This window comes from Nomia melanderi, chromosome 2 (assembly GCF_051020985.1).
Source record: "Nomia melanderi isolate GNS246 chromosome 2, iyNomMela1, whole genome shotgun sequence".
Taxonomy (NCBI): Eukaryota; Metazoa; Arthropoda; class Insecta; order Hymenoptera; family Halictidae; genus Nomia; species Nomia melanderi.
The window spans coordinates 26,170,782-26,190,170 of NC_135000.1; the positions used below are offsets into that span (position 1 = coordinate 26,170,782).

At 52.9% G+C, this 19,389-nt stretch overlaps 1 protein-coding gene across 12 annotated transcripts in view; it reads left to right on the forward strand.

Moving 5' to 3' along the window:
- LOC116433157 (serine/threonine-protein kinase MARK2) overlaps positions 1-19,389 on the forward strand; it is a 52,929-nt gene that overhangs the window by 3,418 nt on the left and 30,122 nt on the right. Inside the window, exons 1-2 of one of the 12 annotated variants that reach the window (XM_076364998.1) lie at positions 4,313-4,756; positions 7,516-8,344. The exons of 7 other annotated variants lie outside the window; for them this stretch is intronic. In XM_076364998.1, coding sequence (XP_076221113.1) covers positions 7,925-8,344 — 420 coding nt within the window. In that variant the 5' untranslated portion in view covers positions 4,313-4,756; positions 7,516-7,924. Of the gene's footprint in view, positions 1-4,312; positions 4,757-4,779; positions 7,401-7,515; positions 8,345-19,389 lie in introns of those variants that run through there. 4 more of the 12 variants (XM_076364999.1, XM_076365001.1, XM_076365000.1 and 1 more) reach the window with 4 other exon arrangements.

The following is a 19,389-nucleotide window of genomic DNA, read 5'->3' on the forward strand; positions in this document are numbered from 1 at the left end:
AGACTGTACGGACAGGTAGCTGGAGGATGGGGAGGAGCGGTGGCCGCCATAAATGGCAGCGCAGCCGGGCATAGAGAATCAATTGTCCCCGTTCTCGCTCAGCTTCTCGACGCTGTCGTGGCACGGTCCTTGCCAATTGTTCTCAAGTCGGGTTCCACCTACGAGAAACCGGCGTGGTTGACCTCGTGGAACGACCACGCCGCTGTTCACTGTCCACGGAACTCGGCTGCACGCGCTTCCACCGCGCGGGCCGAGATTTTGCCAGGCGACGCGGCTGGAACGATGAATCGCGCAGGAAACATGGACCGATCGAAAACCGCGTGAAATCGAGGCTTGTTTTCCCTCGCGCGTGACCGAGCGGCTCGACTTTCATCGCTAAACGAGAAAATCTCGCGCGATTTCCCCGCCGAGGGTGGGGAAACCTCCGTGTCTTTCTCGTTCGACGTCCACGCGAGGCCCGTAACACGGTTCTTTTCGCCGTGCCTACAGGTTTTCCCGTTTCCGTCGCGTATCGAGAAGGAACCGCGCGATCGCGCCGACGCGATAGGCGACGAAAACGTTCGGGAATCGATCAACCACGCGTACCGGGTTTAACCCGACACGGTATTCGAGTTCTTTCACGGCTCGGGAGCAATTTGCGGTAAGAAAGCAGATGGTAACCGCAAACCGGGCTGCGCGTCGCTCCGTTCGTGCATCCGTGAACGGTCTTAGGTATCGCTCGGTTCCGTTGAAATTTCGTGAGCGCGTCTCGTGGCTCGGATTTACACGAGAAATAAGATCATTCTCTCGCGGTACGTCGCGAGGTTTGCAGCCAGCGATCGTAAGCGATTAATTAAAGTCTAATTAGCTCGCGTCCTCTATCGCGGCGTTTTACACCGATTGATCGAATAACATTATTTTGTTCGTGTTTCTCCTATAAATACCGGCAACGTGCATCGCCTTGTCGCGTCATCGTCGCCGACAGCGATGTCCCCTTTAACTTAAACGTTATTGGCCCCGCGTTTTCCTCGGCTGCGGCGCGCTGTGGTCCGTTTAACGCTGATCCGTCGAAAACTGCGAGCGATACACTCTCGACCCTCTCGATCCGCGGCAGAGAGGGTGAAGAATTTTTTTGCAAATTAATCGTATCTCGAGAAGGCCGGGCTACCTAGCGGCGTTCGTCGAACGAGGATTCGTCCCGTGCTCGGCGAGGGCCTCGAGTGAGCTATATCGGCTCGCTGGAAATTATCGCTAAAGCCTGACGAGAAACAACACCGATAGCTGCAACGGCCGCTCCGGCGAGAAACCGCGCGCTGGAAAACTCCAGGCTCTTTTTCGTTTCGTGGCGTATCGGTCCCGAATGGAATTACGTAACGGAGCTCGGCTTCGCTCAGTCGGTTCTCCTTCTCGGAATCACCGTCGTCACGGTGAGATCACCGCAAAAGCGATCTCGCGATATCGACTCGAAAACGCCTGGGAATCGTGCGCGAGTCTCTCCGCTCGATCGGATAATGCACGTTCAACATCGCGCCGATGTTTTTCGCAACCGCGGGATCGCCTCGCGAGCGAAAAGATAAGAGAACACACGACACGATCGTCGCGTCCTTGACACGCGTTACCTACCGGTTAATTTCCATGGATGATATATCGATACGGAACGAAATCGGCGCCGATGTCGGTGCGTTTTTCAGATCGAAGAGGCGAGAAAGAACGTCTCGTATCTCGTTCACCTGATCTCCGCGTTCTCGGCGAAAGATTCGCCGGAGCGAATTCGACGCTGCATTTTTTCAAGATCCCTTCTATATCGAACGTAATGTCAGGGTCGCGGTTCGGCCACTCCGCATCGATTACGTCTGAAAAATGGATGCGACAAAGGTTACGTCTCGGTACGAACCGCCGCCTCGTTCACGCCTAAAATGTTCTCTCCTTCGAAAGGAAAGCCTAACGACGCGTAGTGACCGTTAGGCGGATAATTTTGGTGCTTAGCGCAAACTAGAAAGTCTCAGTGTTTCATTCATCCGTGAATCATCGCGCGGAGTGACGTGGAGTAGTGCTAAATCGTTGACGGAACATTACAGACGTCAAAGTTTCTATTGAGAATTTATTACTCGATTCGATCGTCGAAAGTACGGAACGGTTATTGATAATTTCAGCTTATTACATACTGCTGAGGTATACGTCCGTAGTGAATATCGAATCTAAATCTTAACAAACTTGTACAGTTTGATTGACCAAGGAAATGCGCTCGACTGACCATCGATGAAATCGTTGCCTCTCAATCATACTTTACCTAACCGGTACTCGTTCAAAAATAAAATTCAAGGTCTTGACACGCGGAAATATTAATATTTGCTTACTACAGAGTACAATGTGGCCCTAAGTTTTTGTTGATCCAAAAATTAATCATAACGATCTGCACCGACTGCGCTCCCCCACGTTTATGCACGCCCACTCTTCGGGATTTACGCATTTCCCGTGGCTACATGTGTATACGGGTTTGGGGGATCGATAAATCGAAGGGTAAAGGCACGTTGCACGTGTGTGAAGTTAATAATAATATCACGAGTCGCGAGGACCGCGCGAAAACCAGCCGTCGATCAACAACAAAGGCGCGTTGCCGAAATTCGCGGCAATATTTTCGTCCCGGCTATCCGCGAAAGAAAAGAATGCGATCCGCCCCCCAGAAGATACGAGCGAGCGTTGCGACCACCATCGCTTTCTTCCGGGGTTATCGCGTCGCGAGCGAATTTCGAGAAAATCATTCCGCGGCTCGAGTCGCGCGTCGGGTCTCGCGGACGAGAGCCGACGGTTTCCATTCACCGAAACGGGACGTTAACGGTAGCGATGACGCGCAGCCGGTCGCCGCGATCGCGTCACCTTCGCCAAACCGACTGGTGGCTCAGAACGTTCGGAGAAAAGGTTGTGTTAATCACCGGACAAGCTCACCGAACGAGACTCCGGTCCGCGTCGCGAGGCGTTCCCCAACCGATGACACGCCGGGAACATCGCACCCGCGTTCCGAACTAGAGCGGAAAACAGCTCGTAACGTAACACCGAGCGCGTTCTTCCCGATCGATCGAGGCGTTCTTCCCGCGAAAGGCTGGCCCCGCGCGATCATCTCGCCACGAGAGACCGTAATCCGACCATTAACTGGGTTGATCTTGCCGCCGCGCAAAGGGAACGTGTCAAGGATTTCTGCACGTATACGACTCGGGGATCGATAACTCGGTTCCCTCTTACGCTCGATTCGAGTCACCGGGCAATTGCACTTTCGAGCGGAATTTAAAAGCGAAGGAACCGCTCCGCGGCCGGATCACGGCCTCGCCGCACGGAATCGGCTTCCCTGCTTCCAAGGGGGTGCGAGCGCGGCGACCCGCTTCCGCCCCGATCGGCCCTGCCCGACGGGAAACCTCGTGATTTTTCTTAAACAGCGAACCGAGCAGCGTTACGGGAACGCTGGAAAGTTGAACGAATTTACCTTGACATTAAGCATATTAGCGGCGCGCTGGTCTCGAGAGGCTTATTCCGTGCATGTTGTACGATGCGCCGGGTCTTGAAGTCAATTAATCTAATGGATCCATCTCTCCGCCTCTCCGGCGAGTATCACCTTCCCTTACCTCCGCGATGCCGCTCTCTCTGCGTCTCTCCCGCACCCGTCACCCTCGCCCCCTCCCGCTCCGCTCGCTCCCTTCTCTCTGTCCTCGTCACCATACTCTTTTCCTCTAAACGCATTCGTTGCACAACGAACGCATCTAGGCGCGGTTCGGTCGCGTTTAATTTCTATTCGAGCGGTGGCATCCGATGCACGTATAAACGCATGCACGTCCAACGGTGCCGTACGTGACCGGATTAAACGCAGGACGAACAAAGGAGGTCCGCAATCGGACTCGCGAGGCCTCGTCGCCGTCGTCGGCCGCTCAACGAAAGTCACGAGAAACGTTTGCGCGATTTAATATCGACGTTCATTGAAGCGATTGAAGCGCGGCGCTGTTCCGCCCCGCGGAGCTCTGTTTACCGCGCGGGGTCATGGGATTTTCGTGGGGCGCGTTTTCGTCGAGCGGCGCCGGGGTCCGATCGGCCGGCCGAAACGATCCGCGTCCCGTCCGCGAAAATGTTTGCCTCGCGACGCGTTCCTGCGCGTAACTCTCCCGGTTGCGTGGCCATGCGTGCACGCGTGCACGAGACTACGCGTACGACGCGACGGGGAGGCCGGGTGCGAGAGAGAGCGCGCTCGAGGCGGGCAGGGAGCGCGAGAAGGAGAACGGGCGAAACGGAGAAAGAGTGGAAGAGAGACGGAACGAGAGAGGGTGGGAGGAGGGACGAGCGTGTCGGTTGCGGTAAGATCCAGTGCGAAAGAGCTGGGCTCGAGCGGAGCTCGCGCGTCCTCGTGGTTCGCGCTCGTTCCGCGGCCGTTCCGCGCTCAGTAGGTACGAGACTCGCGATCGAGCAGCACGTTCGTTCGACCCGTTCGCGAGTCTCTTCTCGAGCCGGCGTATCGATCGCGATCCACCCTTCCTGCGACCCCTCGGAATTGATTTCGAGCGGCCGACACGGTGAACGGAACGAAACGGAGCGGAAGAGCACGTGGCAGCGCGCGACCACCCCCCTCGCGAACGCGTTCTTTCGGTCTCGCGATGTGCCGCTAGGATCCGAGAGTGTTGGAGACGACGGTGTGCATATATGTGTTGTACGCGTGCGTGAGAAAGATCCGTGGAAACGGCTCGGTCTCGTACGAGATGCCGCGTGCCTCCTGGGACGGTGAACGGAGCCGTTTAAGGTACACCGTGTTCCCGCGTTGCATCGGCGACCGCGATCCTGCCCGATCTCTCTCTCCCAGCTGGACGCAAACTCCGCCGCGATCCCTCTGTCTCGAGCGATCGAAGGAGGTTCGATCGTCGGGCGAGTCGCAACGGGCCAGGCTTGATCGAACGAGACGGACGTCGCCGCGTGGATTGGATTTCGACGCGATAACAGGTCTCGCCGAGGAATGTATCGAGGAACATCGGTTTAGCCGCATTAAAATTATCTAGTCCCGCCGTACCTTGACCACGCGTGTATCGCGCGTTCATCGGTCTCGCAGCGCGTCGATCGATTCTATCTCGATTTGGTCTACACCGACGAGTAAACCGCGACGGGACAACGGTCGGACGGATCGGGAAAACGAATTCCCGGCCGTCTCTGTTTAGCCCGACGCCGCTGATTTCGAACGTTCCACTTTTCCGCCGCTCGTGGGCATCGACGCGCAGGTTTATCGTAGGCCGTGCACGTACCGATCGGTCGGTCGAACCTACGCGAACGGCCGATCGAACGGAGGAACGATAGGTGTACGTAGCGTGGTCGGTACGCGTTGCCTTTTAATTTGCCTTCCGTTGACGCAACAGGTTCGTCGACGGCCGTCGCGTCGCCGTTTCGGCGTAGATTTTTTTCCGCTTTATCGAGCGCCGCCAGTGGAAACATTGCCGGGGTCCCGTTTGTTTTCGTTTCGTTTCGCTCGTACGTCGGCGGAGATTAACTCGATCGTTCCGCGGCGGAATCTGACGAAACTCTTCTTCGGATAACGCCGCAGATAACCGCGACCGCGTTGCATCGCGGAGGTTGCGAAATTCGATCGAGAGCGGAGGATCGGAGCCGACTCCGATAATCGGTCGGAATCGTAGAAAGCGGCGGCGGACGTGTAGCATTCCTGTAGACGCGTCAGCGCGTTCGCCGTAGGAAACGAGGAAAGCGGTTAATAAGTGTTCGGCACGCCGCAAAGCGCCTAGAGGATAGCGGGGTCTCGTGGCTCGGACGTGCGTCATAGTCGAAACGCAATCCCCGTTCGCTCGGCTATATAGTCTAAGGTTACGTGCTTGTCCGCGTATCGAAGAACTGGCCTAATTCGTTTAACTTAACGGCATTAGGAAGTCGCGCGCTCTCGCTCCCACTCCGCAGCCGCGCGCGATTCCACGTCGTGACACGCCGCTCGCGGGGAAACGCGTCCGCCTGTTCGTTGCTCCTGGAGAACGACCTCTCGTCGCGGAAAGACCGGTGTCCGCGAGTCGGTTTTTCGGGAGTGCGAGCGAGTGAAACGGCCGCGGCGAGGGAATCAGCGGAGAATTCGAGTCGGCGAGATGCGAGGGAAACTCGCGGCCGCCTCGGCGAAAGTCAGCTGCTGCTGCTGCCGCCGCGGTTCAATGCTTGCGAGACGACGTCCCGCGTTCGCGTCGGAAACACGTCCGTCCCGCGAAACAGCCTCGTTACGGTAAACGCGATGGAATTGCGCGTAATTCCGGAGTAAACCGAACAGACGCGGATAGCAACGAACTCGCTCTCGGAGTCGCGGGCTGTGCGCGTCCGGTTCCATTTAGGCTCGCACGAGTGCAATCTGCGAACGATCGGAACGCGTTTAGGATCTCTCGCGAGGCCTGCTCTCTTCGTTCGGAGCGTCGGAGAGAGGAATCGACGATACCCGCTCGAGATCGTTTCTTCGAATTGCCCGTCTGGACGAGGCCGAGCGGATCGTTCTGCGCTAAATTCGAACGGAAATTGCGGCAGATGTCGTTTACGCTTGATTCCAGTCAATGACAGGTGGTTCGCTTAAACGGATCCCGACGTAAGTGGATCCGCGTCTCCTTTCCCCGATACGAAATCTCCGCTTATCCGAAGAGGTTAACTCCGATCGCGTCGGTTGCGCAACTATTTTTATAGATTCTCCTCCGAGCGTCGAGGGTAAGAGGCAAGGCCGATCGCTGGATTATCGAACGTCCCGCGATTCTTGCGTCACCGACGGGAGAGCCCGCTCTCGAACGCGCTCCGTCGATCGGCGGATCGTTTCTTTCGGCGTCCGCTTTCTTTGTTCGTCGATTGGTCGCGTGCCCGTTGTTCCCGGCGGATTACGTTGCCGATCGATAGGGGACGCGCGCATAACCTTCGATTCGCCGCGTTCGCGGAAAGCACCGTCGTCGACGGGCCGATACCGATGCCGGTGATCACGCGACGCGGCTCGTGGATCGCGAACAAAAACGGCTGGCACGCAAGTAACGCGTACCGAGGGTGACGCGTTTACCGCTTCGGCTCGGCGATCGTTGCCGCAGGTCTCTCTAGACTAGATCTCGATCTCGACCCGGCCGCGACAGGCAGGATTCGCCGACTCTCCGGTCGATCGCGATAAGGAGAACGCGGCTGGCCGACTCCGTGCCGCGAATCGCAGACGAACGCCTGGCCAGCTGAAACTCGAAACTCTCGCGACTAACAAAAAATCATCGCCTTCCACCTGCCGCGGCCAGCAGCCGGCAACACCTGCGCTCTCGCGGTATTATCCGGACCCCGCGCGGGCACACGCTGGACGAGTTTCGGCAACCGAAGCGCCGAGAAAAAGATAAATCGAAAAGAGAGGCTCGAGGCAGTGGGAGAGGCGGACACCGAGCAAAGCAGCGGAGAGGGTGAGGGACGGCACGCGCGCTTCGATTTCGACGGTCTCCGAGCTGTTCGTCGCGCTGCCATTCCGGCCCGCACCGGTCCAGCCGTCGTTGCAGCGATATTTCTTTCCGCTCGCAGATACCCAGCCGCGACACGGTCGGCGCTTTAACGAACGCGATCCAGTGAATGCCGCGCGCGACACTCGTCGATCCCATTTCTGTGCGGAGAGTGCCAGCCTGGAACGACCGTAGAACGATACATCCTCCCGCCGGAGGATACCCCCTTGCGAGATCGCTCGAGGATCACGGACGACTACGCGGGAACAGGATCATCTTCGATTCGTCTTCCGAATCCTCTTTCGTTCCGATAACGAGTGATTCGCGTGGTCTCCCGAGGAGTGCGGCGGAGGTCCGTGGTTTCCACACGCTGCTGGCTAGAAAGATATCTCGGAGAGCTGGAAACCTAGCTTGCGGATAAGAGCGATAAACGCTTGCGAGGAGGACCGCGGCGCAGCAGCCCGTCTCGCAACCGCGACAACTCGCCTGTTATGTACGTGACGGAATCGGCTGGTCACAAAGTGGCACCGATGCCCGCCGCGAAAGCGAAGATGCTCGAGTACAAACCGATTAACGAGCCCGGCGAACGCGGCGGCGCCGGCGGGGGTGGCGGCGGCGGCGGGGCGCATCTCGCCGCCACCGTGAAGAACACCTTCCGGCGGCTACTTCGCCGCACCAAGAGCCATCGGGACGCGCCGTCCACGAACGCCGCAGCCGTGACCGGGACCGGGACCGCAACCGCGCGACCGCCGAGTGGAAATCCCCCGAACAACACGGTTACGGTCAGGAACAAGCCGAACAACGCGAACGACCCGATCGCGAGGAGATCTCAGCCCCCCCTCCCGCCGTCTATCGCGCAGCACTCGGCCAGAACCAGCAAACGACACTCCAGGCCACGTGTTTCGCTCCAGGTAAGAGAACGACGTCGGCCGAGCCGCGAGGAGAAAACTTTTCCACGGTGCGCGCCGCTCTTCTCCGCGAACCGAGCCGCGTTTTCCGTTTCCCCTTGATCGGCTCACGGTTTACGTAACCACAATTTAGAGGCTGCAACCGTGCACCACCGATCTATCCTATTCGTTCCTTCGAGGAGTTCCGAGAAGCCTGTCGACGATTGCGCAACCGATTAGGAATTTCGCGGGTAGAACAACGACGCGCTGGGGTATCTGCCCGGTCCGAGCGGCTGAAATTAAAAACAGGTTTATACCGAGGTGTTGTAATAGAATATACGCCAGTGTAACATGATCGTGTGTAATGATATGCAATTATAGGGCATGTAACGATACATTTGTTCGTATAAGTTATATGTAATTTCATATATATATTTCATTGGAAGTTATGTGTTTGTATATGACATATTGCATGATACGATGTGTAATACGTAGGAAGGAAACGTCGATGGTGTGCTAGTTACATCTACGTACGGATATTCACGTACAGATTCATGGTAAAAAGGCAATGAACTGTTAAAGAGTACACACTTGAAAACCATTGAATCCAACCGTAAAACGAATAAAAACTGACCGACTTTCGCGAAAGTTCAGCACTTTCCACGGTGCATCAAGGATGACTCATCAGGACATTGTTCCCCTATATTCAATTATCTCAAACAACAACAGTTTTACAACTTAGATAAAACTCTGAACAATAGCCTTTAGCCGCCTAGATCGTGCGGATACCGCACCGCGCGACGTCCGCCCGATTTTTGGCCAATTTCGGGTGCGAACGGAGCGATGCGGGTCGACGAGACCGAAAGGCGAGCGTGAATGCGAACGGCGATCCGTCGTTTCGGCGAATCGGCCGGCCAGTTAACGACACGATTGCCGTCGCGACGGATCTGCGTTCGATTATTCGCGACGCGAGGCCCGAGCCGTCTCGGTCGTCTCCTCGAGGTCTCACCGTTTCGTCGCGCGCGTCTTCGACCTCCGCCGCGATAATTACTTCCTCCGCGGCGGAACAATGGGTTCTCGCGCATTGTCGGCTCAGCGATGCGTTCGTCGTCTGGTGGCCGCGAGAGCTCGTCCCACGACTTCGATCGCTTCACGCGGGACGCACGACGGTTGCGCGTGTTCCGTCTTTCTTTTCGCGTGGAACTCGGGCTCGTTCAGCCGTTACGCTGTTTCTCCGAACAACAATGAACACGCCAGCCATCCGATCTATCGCCGGCGATTACGTTCCTCCACTTGTCGGCTCGCCGGTGCGCGCTCTCGCCGCTCCGCACCGGCGAGACCGCGCCGTTCGCCGTCCAGACTAAAGCGGACAAACCCCGACATCCTTTCACCGCGCAAGAATGCGCCCTCGCGACAGCCATCCGCCCGACCGTTTCGCGTTCCCGGCGATTAGCGGACCTAGAAAACGATTTCGAGGAAACCAGCGCGCGCCGCCGATCCGGCGAACAGCGCCGACATTTTCGCGCGAGCCTGCCGCAGAAACGCTGTCGTGGAAGCCGAGATAGCGAAAGTTACGACACGTAACCTTGATAGATCGTGAACTCGCCGCACGATTCTATCGCGTCATCGAGCCAGCGGAACGAAACGAATTTGTTTGCTAAAGCGCGCGATTAACGCTGCGCTGCGATCTAGGCGGCGAGCGTTTCGCAACGACGCGCGATGCAATTCTTCTGCAAGTCGGGACTCGAGCGATGAGTGCGACACCCTCGCTTCCAGCGGAAGTCCTTTCCCTCTGTTAGCCTGGAAATTGACCGTCGAACGGGACGTTTCCATCGTTCCGTCCGATCGTCGCGTATCGCGGGTACGTCACTGGCCACTCCCACGCTTGTCCAAGAAACACAGACCTCGTGCCACAGCTTTCGACGGTAAACAGCGTGACGTAGAATTATTTACTCGCTCTTCGATCGCCTTATCGGCGCCCGGACACGCGATGGTCCCAAATGGCCCAAACCTCGAAATATACTTCGATGAAAGTAAGAGTCCGTGCTCGGGGACGATCCGGGTCGCTGATTGCGAATCTGAACTTGAAATTTTCAGCAACAAAGCGGCGAATCCGACACGGCGGGTGTACATAAAAAAATAGTCGGTAACATTAACTCTTCGTGACGGAATGTTGACGTTTTGTCGAGACGAAATTTTCATATTTGGAGTAGCGAGTTGCGAACGAATGACTTAATTACTTGCATAACAAGAGACCAGTGTATAGTCTCCTATTGTTCTATCGTCGAAGCACACGATGCATAGTTTAGCTTCATATGTTGCAAGTCTCGCGCACGAATTACGAATCTAAATTTAATGTTCAAGAATGACTGGTAATATTCCTTGCTCTTCGTTCTATGAAATCGCGCTTAACCACAGGACAACTGCGTGACTAATAATAGCGATTCTCCAAGCCCGGAAACTTCGCAGCGAAATCTCTACCCCTGAACATCCTCATAGATATACTTTGAGGTACCCAACTCAAAAATAAACTTGTCGCCGGCGGGAAGCTCATTTTCGAGGTTCCGGGCCGGTTTTGACGATTTGGGACCACCGTGGGACAGTCCGAAGCCTCTCGCGTAAGGCGTTGTTATCGTTCGCCGTGGGACGGACAGACGTTCGGAGGCACTCGTCGCGGCGACAACGAGAAAGAAGGAAAAGAACCGTGTTGTCGGGGAAATTAGTCGCCGTTGCGTCGTGCCCAGGCGATTCTATAAATATTGATGCGTGCAACGCGGAGCTGTGTTTGTCGCGGCAGATACGGTGGGATAGAGATTGCCTTATCGAGAACGGAGCGGGAAGATTGCGCGAACGCGAAGCTTCCGCGCGACCAATAGGTAGTTTTTTCCCCGCTTTTGCGCCTCGCCGCAGCGGACGGCCGCCAGGGCCGAAAGCTCGCCGGTTGTAATGGAAAATATTGTTCGCCGACACCGGTTCGCGGCGGCGGCGGCGGCTCTCGAATCCGCTTTAAACGATTCACTTCCGCGACGGGCATCGGAGGGGGCCGTCCATGTTGTCGCGAGCAACGCTCGCACGAACGCTGGATGGGAGCTTGATCAAGGCCGTTTTCATCCAACAGCCGCAACTGGCTCGAACGCCGACTCCCCCGGCCGAACGGTCCCGTATTGAACGCGATTTTCAACCGAACGCTCGCACTCCAGTGAACATCGAGAACCTCTTCGCCTTTGTTCCCGGTCGCTTCCGCCGTCGACGTGCCTCCCCGTCGAAGACGAGCGGGGACGAGACTCGCCGAGCGAAACGGGGAACCAACGTTGCTAACTAAGGCGTCACGCGTGACACGCGAGTCATTCGGTTACGAAACGGAAATTCGATGGCTTACGCGAGTGCACCGGGAATCGATGCCAGCCGTTATCTCGCTGCACTTGTCGCCACGCCGCGCCGTTTTACGGGAAAAAGCTCGGCAAACATGCTGGCGCCCGCCGATCTTTTAATTCCCAAAGATGTCTGATTGCGAATTGCCGCGGCCTACGGCAGCCGCGAACAGCTTTCGCTCTAATCCTTGTCCAAACGAGACGGAGTCGCGTGAGCGCTCATCTTTTCGAGCGTGCCCGCTCGCGTCAAGCTGGCGCACATTTTTCCGGACGATCGAGGCGGAGGCCGCGTTAATCGAGTCGCGTCACGGTTGTAATCCGACACGACAACAGCCGCTCGAAATCGAAATTTGTTCGCGTCTCTGAACATGCAACCCATTCTTGGACTGTTCGCCGTAGGTGAATACCGTCCTATAGAGGGCTGATCGGGAAAATAGATGTTTATCTATGGAAAGTTTCCTGTCATCGGTAATTTGAGAAATGTGTATTGAAATGTCTAAATTCTGATATTTATTACAACTGCAGTGTTTACTGAATTATGGTAATCTCTTCGTTTCTAAGGTTCATTGACATTTGACCCTTCGCACTCGAAAGTTTTTCAATGGAAATATTCAACGTTTCCTGACGAGATATAGGTCATATCGTTTGAAACTAATCTAGCGATAATTCATAGATAAATTAAGCAACGGAGATATTTAAATATTTCACGTAGCAATGCAAACTTCTATTTGAAATATTAAATATTCAACTACATAGTTCTGTTGTATCGAATCATGTGGTGACTGAGAGACCCCTCGAGTGCAAAGGGTTAATCCTTTGCGGACGAAGATTCTCTAAAGCATAGAAAATCCGCGGACTGTCAAATCAGACATCGAATGCTTAAATAAAAGAGAATAAGAAAACTATATACTCTCGCTGTTCGAGTTGAATCGTCTGTCCGCAGCTTAGTGTTACGAACACGAAAGCATAATCTCGACAGAATATCGACACCCGTCCGCAAAGGGTGAAGAACCAGAGCACATCAAATAGATATCGATTGCAGAAAGTCGACTTTTTGGCAGAATGTCACCTACTTTGCCGATGCGGAGCCCGCTACGCGTCCCGTCGATCGTTCAGCTATAAATCGCGGGTCTAAGGGATTATTTATTTTCAACGCGCGTACTCCGCACGCTCTACTTACCACGATCTTCGTGTAGCCAGCGGCCGGCTCGGGAATAGACTGAAAGCTGCAGGCGTGCCTTTCGCGTCGCGTGAAACAGTTTAATGTCTTCGCGTATCGGCGAGCCGGCCGTTTTGATTTGCATTTCGGTCGATCGATCGAAACCACGGAACGATCGTTCGTCGAGAGAATTTCCCGAGCCAGTCGAGAGAGTACGGGGGACAGGCTCGAAAGCAAAAGCTCGGAACGAGCGTAGCGCGTGCCTGGAACGAGCGAGCGCGACCGCGACGGTGCATCGCGAGCGAGCGCGGCGCATGCAAATATTTTCGCGCGTGATTCGGCTCTAATTTAAACGCGCGGTGGAGCCCGGTTTTCACCGGGCCGTTCGGGGAATTGTTTTCTTTCGCGCGGCGTTTTATCATCGCCCGAAGACGATACCGCCGCGCGGCACGTTTGTTCAAGCCCGCCGCGTGAAATATCGGTTCGGTCACGGCGATCCGGTCCCGTCCCGGCGTTCCGAAGATCCCGATCGGATAAGAAAGTCGGATAGTTATCGTTACCCCGGTAATTACCTGCGTGCACGAACCGCGAGGTACCGCGCGTATCGGTGCAGGTTGAACTCGAACCGATCCCCGATCGGGAACGCGCGATCGATCGTTTCCCTCCGACAAAAGGATCGGCCGTCGAAAGGACGCCGACGAAGATCGAAGTATCTTTAGACTCCGTCCCGCTGGTAATTTACGAGCGTGTTTCGTGGCGCGACGCGCCAACCAGTTTCCGAACGGCGAGCGGCGAGGCGAGCCAGGTAATCGAGAATAAGTCGCGCCAAAAACGGAAACTCTCCGAGTCTTTCTTTCGAATATTTTTAGCGTAGCGAGACTCCCCGGTGTAACGGCCGCGGACTCGTTCGGGTCTCGCTCCGTCGCCGCGTCGGGACGGCTGGAAAATCCGTTCTAGGGGGAAAGCTTGGGAACGCGCGTCGGCTCTCTCGAGACGCGACGTGCGGACCTTGAGGGCCGCGGGCGATTCGTGGTCGGAACGAGTTCTCTTCTCCACCCTCGAGTCGCGGTTTCTCGGATCGAGTTCAAGGTCGACGGGGAACCGCAAAAATTCGAGCACGCGGAAACTCCGAGGACAGCCGAAAACAGCGTGACGCGTCGCGTCGCGTCGTGCGCGAGTTGACTCGTGCGACGTTCTCCGTCCGCGCGGCGGCCGAGCGGTATCGACGTTTCGAAGCGTTCCCTCCGATCGGCTCGCTTCGCGGACTTTCATTTTTATCCGGCGTTAAACGTGGGCGTCGAAGCGTGTATCTCGTGCGCCGAGATACAACGCGCGCAGAAGGTTAGAGACTTTCTAGGCGCGTGGCGCACAGTCCGCTCCCGACGCACCTGGCCTACGGTGCACCGCGCCAATTCGAATACTCCCGGTGAAGCCTCGTTTCGCACGCTCGGAACACGTCGCGAACGATCCAGCGCGCTTTCCTCCGGTGTGTCGAGGAAAATGCAGCATCGCGCGAGCCCGCCGTATCGTCCACCCCTTCGACGGAGAAGCTAGTGACGCGCGTCCCGTCAGCAGATCGCCATCGCGTGCGGGTCATGTACTTTGCGAGGACCAGCAGAAAGTTAGAGGACCGTGAACGTTTCGATCGTGGCGTCCGTCGAAAGGTGATTTCTATGGCTTAGACGATAGCATGCGGGATGTTATGTAATTGTGGTACTGGCTAGGGGTTGGTTCGGAAAATCAGTCGAAAATATTGAGTGAAAGTTCTCCATTTGAGACTCCGTTTTTGAGGCAATCGACTTTCACGCTAGGTTTACTATAGACGGATCAGTTTGATCTATGAACAGAATCACATTTTCTTTAACCTTTGAACTCTATTGCACCAGTTATAATATTAAAATTTTAATGGATCTTAAAGAAACTACCCTAAAATTATTCGATTTTCCGCACATCCATTTGTGCTAAGAAGGAAAGTAAAAGTTCGAAGAAATGTTATAGTATTTGTAATTTTCGCTAGGAATATAAAAATTAGTTCAGTTGCTGATAGATTACGAAACAACCTGCAGTGCTAAGGGTTAAAGAATAACTTAAAGACACGATTATTCATAATGATCTTATAGATGAAATGGGGTATATGAATGAAAGTTAGTGGCAGGAAAAATGCAAATGGTTTCTATTTTCCTCACGAACTTCGAAATGACTCAGAATCATTCGTCAAGGCTCAACTCGACGGATACCGTAGATTGTCTTTGTGCTCGAGAACCACTGCGGTATTTGTAAACATCGTCGGTGTTATCATTTTTTCTATTACTCTTGCTTTACTTCTTCACTCGCCGATTGGAGCTCTTAGTTTCCATCAAACTACCGATGCGACTACGTACAGTAATCGGCAGTACGCGGATACGATTCTCGCGTTAGTATTACAAAGAGCAATATCCAAATCACCGACATCCCGATAGGGTAGTCATTCATTGCACACCATTGTTGGATCGACAATGGTAAAATAGCTTGGTCACCACGATCTCCGGACCTATCACCGTCGTATATTTATCTGTGCAGTCGTATTACCTCCGTGTGCACTGACGAAATAACAAGTATCGAACAGTTAAGAGAAACAATGATTCAGCGTTCGTCGAATAAACATTGCAAAACAACATTCTAGAAAATGTCGGAATTTCATCGGAAAACCGCACTCGTAAACATCGCTTTCAACTTCTAAGTTAATAGAACCCCGTAACACCGTGCACTTTCTTCTGCCTCGTACTCTCGTTATCCAATCTCTGTAAAACCGTATAAAAACATTATGAACGATCATTAACACGAACAAAGGCAGTCCACAGTGATACCCATTCAGTCGAGACTCGTTCCAGTGCACCTGTACCAAGTAGATCCTTAACACTAGAACTACCGTAACAGTGAAAATGACTGGTTTCGATTCTTTTGTTTAGCAATTATTGATATCTTCGAAGCATTGAATATTCGAAATGATTTTCAAAATAAATAGCTTCATTTGAGTACTATAATGAATGCTTGAAGAAACTGAAAATAATCTATTTTTACAATTTCTATAGAAATTGCATATTAATCGTATTAAATGCTCGGTAGTTCTAGTGTTAAACTCGATCTCCTCGAAAACGAAGTCGAACGAAAATCATCAGTTCTTTCCACCATAGAATACCAACTTTTCATCAAACTAAAGCAATAAACACATCTGTTCGGTACAATCGCAACGATCTATATGAACTTCCATAAACATTGTCACGGAGATTCGATCCGTTTCAATCGATTACAATTCTATGCACTCGAATCCATAGCCATTGCCGATTCTAACATCTTCATTCTTAGTTCGTCATTCTGTCTTTGCTTAAAAAATTGCAATATACGAGTTTTTTTCCAAACTAAAGCAACAAATAAACACATCTGTTCGGTACACATTGTCACGGAGATTCGATCCGTTTCAACCGATTACAATTCTATGCACTCGAATCCATAGCCATTGTGATTCTAACATCATTCAACATTTCCAACTCCTTGAATCAACCCCGATCCGCTCGTACCAGTCCGCGACACCCGCATTTCAACGAAGCCCACCAACCCCGAACGCACCCCGAAACGTCGCGTCGCGTCGCGTCGCGTCGTTTCCGGTCCCGCGGCTTCGATCTCCGATTTTCGGCAACCGGTTGAATCTCGTCACGGGCTCCGCGAGGATCGAGCACGGACCTGCTATCGGCACTTGCACTTTGAGCTCGCGTTACGATAGGCTCTCGAGACTGTGCGCGGCGTGGCGTTGCAAAGCGTGGCGAGCGAGGCGAGTCGAGGCGAAACGAGGGAGGGCATTGCCGGCTAGTTGCACGATGCTCGATGTCGATGCCGATGTCGATGAGTCACGAACGCGGCTTTCGCCGGTCGCGCGCGCCAGTCGCTCGCAGTTGGTATACGCGGCCGCGAGTAGTGTTCGCGTCGCGGGACGTCCAGCGATTGCGATCGTCGACCGGCGGCGCTGCTTTGTCACGGCATGGTCACAGTTCCCGGCGCACCGCGCCGTGCCGACCGACCGGATGCGGCTTCCTAGCGATCGGCAAGGCCGAACCGGACAGACGGCAGGACGCGCGAATCGTTTCAGTAGCGCCTCGCCGACATCGGCCGAGACTCGTCCACGCTTGCGAGCAGAGTTCTTCTTTCTTTCTTTCTCTTTTTTTTTCGAGAACGAGTCTCGCGTGCCACGTCCCGCCTCGGCCCGCTCCAAAAGTGCAACGACTGTGAAAGAAAGGAGCTAGCCTAGCTCCTACGTGGAAATCGAACGTGAACCGGTATGCGCGCTCTCCGTTGAGACACTTTGGAATCGCGAAACTATCCCGAAACGCGCCGCTCGAGTTTTTTCCCAGACGCTCCCGAGTTACCGGGAAGAGGACAAAGGTGCACACGAGCGGAATCGGTAGGAAGGGAACCTGCGAATTAACCGTTTACATAATTGACACGTAATTCACGTCCGCCGGCGTTCTTGTTTGTCCTTTGCCTCCTCCTCGCGTTCGGTCTTCTCTTCGTTCTCCGTTTTCAGCCGATTCCGTGGAAACGATGTGTAGTGGGCTGGATCGGAAGATAGGTGACGTTTCGGTGTGACTCTTCGATCGTGGAAGGTATCCAGATGAAATTCGTTGAAGCATTGTTACTTTCTAAGGATAATCGCTGTGGTACTTATGTTTTTCCAATGATCCTTGAATTGATCGTTTAGACTGTATTATCTTACACAATCTGATCGTTTATTCGTCACCTTTGCTATACTTCCACATGTATTTATAATGTGAAGAATAGATCTTTATTCTCCTTTGAAAATATTATACTCTGTTATAGAAGAAAGATTCAACCAGTCAGTAAATTTCAAAATATTACTTCCGAAGATCGTTGCAGCTGCAATCCGACTTTAATCTCATTTGTTGGTTCGTGTTTGAGGTCAGTGGACATTTAAAAAGCAGTTGATTAGATATCAGTACGTGGAACTCCGTTTTTCGGCAAAATGTCATAATGCTCGATCCAGCCCGCCATCGCTCGATCGTCGATCGATTACCTTCGGAGGTTCGTTTTTCCCGGGCTCGTCCTTCGGGAACACCTGTTCGATTCGCGCATACGGTCGGCGACGCTCGCATCCCCGCCGAGGAATTTCGAGCCGACGCTCGGCTGGGAATGACTTTTCACGCGTGCCCGGAACGGTCGCGCTTTCTTTCCGTGGTCTCGACAAAATGGAATGCGAGGAGACGGGAACGCACACACGCGAGACGTGCTTAGAAACCCCGATAACTCCGTATCTTATCCTACCGTCGATTACGGCACGCTCGTAAAGATTGTTTTCCGTAAGCGCCGAAACGGATTTTCGAAGGAAGCAAGTACGTGGCGTTCCGAGGAGCGACTCGACGACGCGCACTCACCGCCGCGATTGGACACGTTGCCCATCGTGGCAACGCACTATGAGCCGGAATCGTAAAAACACGGGGAAATTCGTATTTCTGATATTTTTATATCGATTGGTAGAAAATAACCTGTTTCCAGGGTTCTCGGCCTCGCAGAGTCTGACTGTGCCATTATTTCTTTTGCAAGACGAGAAACTACCCTTATGCTGCTGGTCTTATCGGGGATGATTCACTCTGAGAGAATGAATCTTTGCTAATTGATACAGAATGTGGTTTTAACACATTGCGGACCGGCTGATTTTCAGAAAACTGAATTGTGATGGCAATTCTTAGTCGAAAACTCAGATATATTGTTGTGTAATATATTTTTAGATAATCAATTCGAATTAAATTTTATATTCTTTCACTACTGTGGTAATCAGCGAAGTTGCACAGCTAAGTGTCGTTATATAAGAACGAGATTTCTCGTTACCGGTCCGCAGTGTGTTAAGTAAGAAATGTTATATGAATAGCTTCAAAATTTAGTGGTCGAAGAATTATTGTTGAGAAAAATTCCTGTTGACTTCGATGTGTTGTTAGTACTAACACTTAGGCAATCGCCTGAAAAGAACTATAACTACCTCTTCCATTATCTTCAATTGAAATCATTCAATTGATTTGGTAAAAACTTTGTTTTATACAAACAAGAACCGTATTTGATTAATTGCAAATAATCCGACTTCGAGACTTACTAAACAAAAGAAAAGGTTAACAGAATAAGAGGTAACACGTTGCTAAGTGAGAAGTGGGAGATCTCCCTATTCAGTTGGCTAAGTGTTAAAGAAATGTTAGTGAAATGTTAGCAGTTCTGTAAATTATTCATGAAGATCGTATAAAGCAACGGAAGTTTTGGAAACTGAGGAAAGTGGAGGATCGCTTAACCCTTTGCACTCGAAAGTTTTTCACTAGAAATATGCAACACTTTCTGATAGGATACAGACGACCTTGAAACTAATTAATGAGAAAACATGTATGAATTAAGATGAAAAGATATTTTATTTCAATATTCCACGTATTATAATTTTGCTGTATCAAATCAAGTGGTGACTGAGAGACACCTTTCGAGTGTAAAGGGTTAAATTTTCTAATGATTGG